The sequence below is a fragment of the Atractosteus spatula genome, chromosome 18 (genome assembly GCF_055471065.1).
Source record: "Atractosteus spatula isolate fAtrSpa1 chromosome 18, fAtrSpa1.hap1, whole genome shotgun sequence".
NCBI classification, from domain to species: Eukaryota; Metazoa; Chordata; class Actinopteri; order Semionotiformes; family Lepisosteidae; genus Atractosteus; species Atractosteus spatula.
In genome coordinates, this window is record NC_142723.1 from 7433075 (window position 1) to 7437647 (window position 4573).

The 4573-nt window shown below is 46.9% G+C and overlaps 1 protein-coding gene across 1 annotated transcript; it reads right to left on the reverse strand.

The window, feature by feature from the left end:
- Positions 1-216: 216 nt before the first annotated feature.
- On the reverse strand, positions 217-4254 carry LOC148818516 (actin, cytoplasmic 1). Its single transcript, XM_088937070.1, has 6 exons — positions 4176-4254; positions 2484-2613; positions 2116-2355; positions 1312-1750; positions 1018-1199; positions 217-913 (listed from the first exon to the last, which is right to left on the reverse strand). Exons 2-6 carry the CDS (start codon positions 2604-2606, stop codon positions 770-772), a joined length of 1128 nt encoding a protein of 375 aa, XP_088793196.1. The 5' UTR covers positions 2607-2613; positions 4176-4254; the 3' UTR covers positions 217-769.
- Between the last annotated feature and the right edge of the window lie 319 nt (positions 4255-4573).

Here is a 4573-nt window from a genome sequence, read left to right on the forward strand (position 1 = left end):
CCCAAGATGTGCATGCAGCAAAAGTGAATTTGACTCAAAACCCTAGCACAAATTAAGTACTCAATTTGTTAACTCCTAAGAAATTGATTCTTGAGTCATTTTAAACACCAGAAAAGATTTACCATCTCCAGTAAGACACTTCCCTCTAGCACCCAAACCGGTTTTAGAAGTTGCAGAAAAAGCTCAAGTCACATGAAAGAACACAAACTTCAGCACGTCTTAGACATGTGCACTTTATTGGATTTGTATTAGTCAGTGTACAGGTAGGCTCCACCATAGGTCTGGCACCGCCACTTTCCATACGGCTTGTAACATATGCCTGGGGGGGGATGTAAACCTTTGTTTTTATAAAGGTTGCTTTTGCATAACAAAAATCAAAAATACAGGACCAAGAATTTAAGGCTGAAAGTACAAAAACCCAGACATTGGTATCGGTTACATAATTTACATATAAGCAATACTACAACAAGGTTTTTTTAAGTGTGCTCCCAATTGCTGGGCAGCCTTCATAGAGGCAAATAAGTTTCTGAACAATGCATTTAACATTAAACATTGGAATGACTAAAAAAAAGAAATGTACATTTTAAGTCCTCAGATGCATTGTAGAACTTCGGGGATGCTTATTTGCCAAAAAACATTGCCGTCACCTTCACCGTTCCAGTTTTTAAATCCTGAGTCAAGCGCCAAAAATAACAAAAGCCATGCCAATTTGTTGTTTCTGGTTTTCTCTGCGCAGTTAAAGTCGGCGTGTGAAGTGGTAACAGTCCGTTTAGAAGCATTTGCGGTGGACGATGGAGGGTCCGGACTCATCGTACTCCTGCTTGCTGATCCACATCTGCTGGAAGGTGGACAGGGAAGCCAGGATGGAGCCTCCAATCCAGACGGAGTACTTGCGCTCAGGTGGGGCAATGATCTATAAAGACAAAAAAAAGTTGAATACCATGTATACTTACCCCATAATGTAGTCAAGTGCTTCCTAAACCTAGTGCACAAGTTGCTAGATGGAGAAAACCTTACCTTGATTTTCATTGTGCTAGGAGCCAAGGATGTAATCTCCTTCTGCATTCTGTCTGCAATGCCAGGGTACATGGTGGTACCACCAGACAGTACAGTGTTGGCATACAGGTCCTTACGGATGTCGACATCACACTTCATGATGGAATTGAAGGTGGTCTCATGAATGCCACAGGATTCCATACCTAAGAACACAATTAGACCTCGTAAGTTAACCTCATAATTTCCCCAAGTAGATGGAAAACCTTTATCCTTTTGTAAGCATGTGGGCTCTGGTGGCAAATCCCAGATACCTACCCAGGAAAGAGGGCTGGAACAGGGCCTCGGGGCATCTGAACCTCTCATTGCCAATGGTGATGACCTGCCCATCAGGCAGCTCATAGCTCTTCTCCAGGGAGGAGGAGGAAGCAGCAGTGCCCATCTCCTGCTCAAAGTCAAGAGCAACATAGCACAGCTTCTCCTTGATGTCACGGACAATTTCTCTTTCGGCTGTGGTGGTGAAGCTGTAGCCTCTCTCGGTCAGGATCTTCATGAGGTAGTCAGTCAGGTCACGACCAGCCAAATCCAGACGGAGGATGGCATGGGGCAGGGCATAACCCTCATAGATGGGCACGGTGTGGGTAACACCATCACCAGAGTCCATCACGATACCAGTGGTACGACCAGAGGCATACAGAGACAGCACAGCCTGGATGGCAACATACATGGCTGGGGTGTTGAAGGTCTCAAACATGATCTGTGAAAAAGAGGACAAGTTAGTTCAAGCTGCTACAGTCTGGAAACCAGACATTATTTCAGGTTAGTGCATGCTGATGTACCATTTCAACACAATTAGTGAAGTTTCAGTGCAGTTGAAAGCAAAAGTCATTCACTAGTCTAGGAGATTGGAAAAAGTGCAGTGAAAAAACTGCAAACAGAAGAACAGCAAAGGAAATAAACCTGTAGCTCCAGCAAAAGAGATGAAAGTCAGGTCTGAAGGTCCCTGAAAAGAGTCAGGAAAACAATGAATAGGAAGAAAGGAAGGAAAGAATGTACACCCTGATCATTTATGACAGAAGGGAAGGGGGGGGGGGGGGGGATGAGGAATCCTGTAAAACTAACCTGTGTCATCTTTTCTCTGTTGGCTTTGGGGTTCAGGGGGGCCTCAGTGAGCAGAACAGGGTGCTCCTCGGGGGCAACTCTCAGCTCATTGTAGAAAGTGTGATGCCAGATCTTCTCCATATCATCCCAGTTGGTGACAATGCCGTGTTCAATGGGGTACTTCAGGGTCAGGATACCTCTCTTGCTCTGGGCCTCATCACCGACATAGCTGTCCTTCTGTCCCATACCAACCATCACACCCTACAAAACAAGCATTCAGTGCAATGTGAGCCATCAAATTAACATGAATTTGCATCCCAATTCCAAATTGCATGAACCCCAATTTAACAGCCTAGCACCTCTTTAAAATTAAAAAAGAAAATTCATACCTGGTGTCTTGGGCGACCAACAATGGATGGGAAGACAGCACGAGGAGCATCATCTCCAGCGAATCCGGCCTTGCACATACCGGATCCGTTATCAACAACCAGTGCGGCAATTTCATCTTCCATGGCTGAGCTGGAAATTGATTAAAAAGAATTGTTACAAAAATTAAAAAACGGACAAAGAGCTAAAAGGCAGCTTTAATCCATAACCGCTATAAAACTACAATGAGGATGCCCCAAAGTAGGGAACTCTTTTCCTACTTCCGATTCCGGGTGCAATTCCGCATTCGAGCCTCTAGGTGGAGCTCTGGCGCCGAACAATTCAAATCTACAGATTCGAGACAAAGGAAGTCCGCTCTATTCTCTCTTTATTACCATAAAAGGCAATGGTTTGAGCAGCTTTGCGACTGCCGGCGGCGTGGCACTCTGCCAGCCTGGGAAGGTTCAACTCAAAGGAACCTATTTCAACATACGAGAAGCATGGCCGTGACCACTCCCAAATCTTACCCCTCGAGTTCAGCACTTCCCCTTTTCAAAAGGGGCCATTGCTCAAGACTTAACAGCCTGCCGGGGGAGGGGGGGGGGGGGGGTTTCAGAGATTGCTCTGCGTCACATTTCGCTAAGCATTTAATGAATTATCCGTTCGTCTCCCCACTCCAGCTAGACCTCCTCCCTTTTCATACCCCCGCCACAAAACCACCACCACCCACCACTTTTTTTAAACCAAGGCACTTGCAGTCGAAGCCGGGCTAACGACTACGGAACCGGCTCGCCGAGACCGCTTCCTCACAGCTGCACCCTGATCACGACAGCCATCATCCACCCCCACAACTACCGGACACCGGGTGCATTTCTTGCAGGAAACCGCCCGAACCAGCAGCCCCAGCCCGTAGCCATTGGCAAGTTACATAACCGGCGAGCAGAGCCGCCAAGCGAGCGCACAACAGCCCGCCCGCAGCCCAACCACGCCTTGCAACCCAGAATCCTCTGTTCACAACCGAACCCCCCCTTTCCCTCCCCCCGCCCCCCTCAGAACCAACGCCCGAACTGGATCCGCTAAAACTCGGGATCACCCATAAGAAGAAAAGAAATGAAGCACCTAACAAAAGTGTGCACGCCTAAACCGGTTCTGAACGCGCCCGCCCAACCGTCACGTTTTTAAGACGCAGCAAATGTGAAAAGCCGGCTCGTCACGCCGGGAAACGAAGCCTCCTAACTAGGTCACACCCAACTGCACTGAAAGACCGGGAGAGAGGGGACGAAAAGTCCCGCTATTTCCCTCCCCCCGCAACCGTTAGGCGCATTAAAATTTAAACTTGAAATTAGGTCTAAAGGGGGAGGGGGGCTCATACCCCACCAGCCCCAACGGTTCGACAAAAGACAGCTAAAAGAAAAAACCGCCTGTCCTCTAGTTTCGCTCGTTACAATAAAACATTTCAAAAAGCAGGCTGCAAATTATTGCCAAGAAAGCATTTACGCCTTAATTCCCATTAAAATCCCCCAACATTCAGCAGGAGAACAAAGAAACTCGTGACTCCAGAACAAGCGACTAATTCCTTCATTCATTTAAAAAAAAAAAACGAATACCCAACCATTTATAAACTGCTACAAGCCTAATGGTCATCGGTGTACAAGTACAACAATAGATACCTTCCTTCTTTCAAAAAAAAGAGCATAAAACTTTTGTTTTCTTACCTTGGGTGTGGGGCTTTTTAACAGCTTAAAGAAAGAAAGACAGGCTGGCGATTCCCGCACTAGCTGCGTGTGGAGGAGCTCAAAGTGAGTCGATGCCGGCTGGGAGCTCCGTTATATCCTCAGCCTGGTGCCCGGCTCTCGCCATAAAAGGTAAACTTTCGGAACTCGGCGATCTGATTGGCCGGCGTCACGCACTCTTGTGTGTCGCGTGCACATTGCTGCACTCCACAGTGTTTGTTGCAACTTGAGAGCTGGTGAGGGAGAGGGAGAGAAAGGAGAAAAAAAAAGAAAAGAGAAGAAAAAATTCGGTGCGACTTAATACGAGATATGCACGAGTATTTTTAAGAGCCCTGCAGTTGTTTTATTTTGGTTTTTTTAACCTTACTTTGGAAATTGCT

What these genes read in the sequence shown, in the direction of transcription:
- LOC148818516 (XM_088937070.1), bottom strand. Translation starts at nt 2,606, where the DNA reads ATGGAAGATGAAATTGCCGCACTGGTTGTTGATAACGGATCCGGTATG. An exon ending in TTGGTCGCCCAAGACACCAG is followed by an intron (nt 2,356 to 2,483) that starts GTATGAATTTTC and finishes CTTGTTTTGTAG; the next exon opens with GGTGTGATGGTTGGTATGGG. An exon ending in GTTCCAGCCCTCTTTCCTGG is followed by an intron (nt 1,200 to 1,311) that starts GTAGGTATCTGG and finishes TTGTGTTCTTAG; the next exon opens with GTATGGAATCCTGTGGCATT.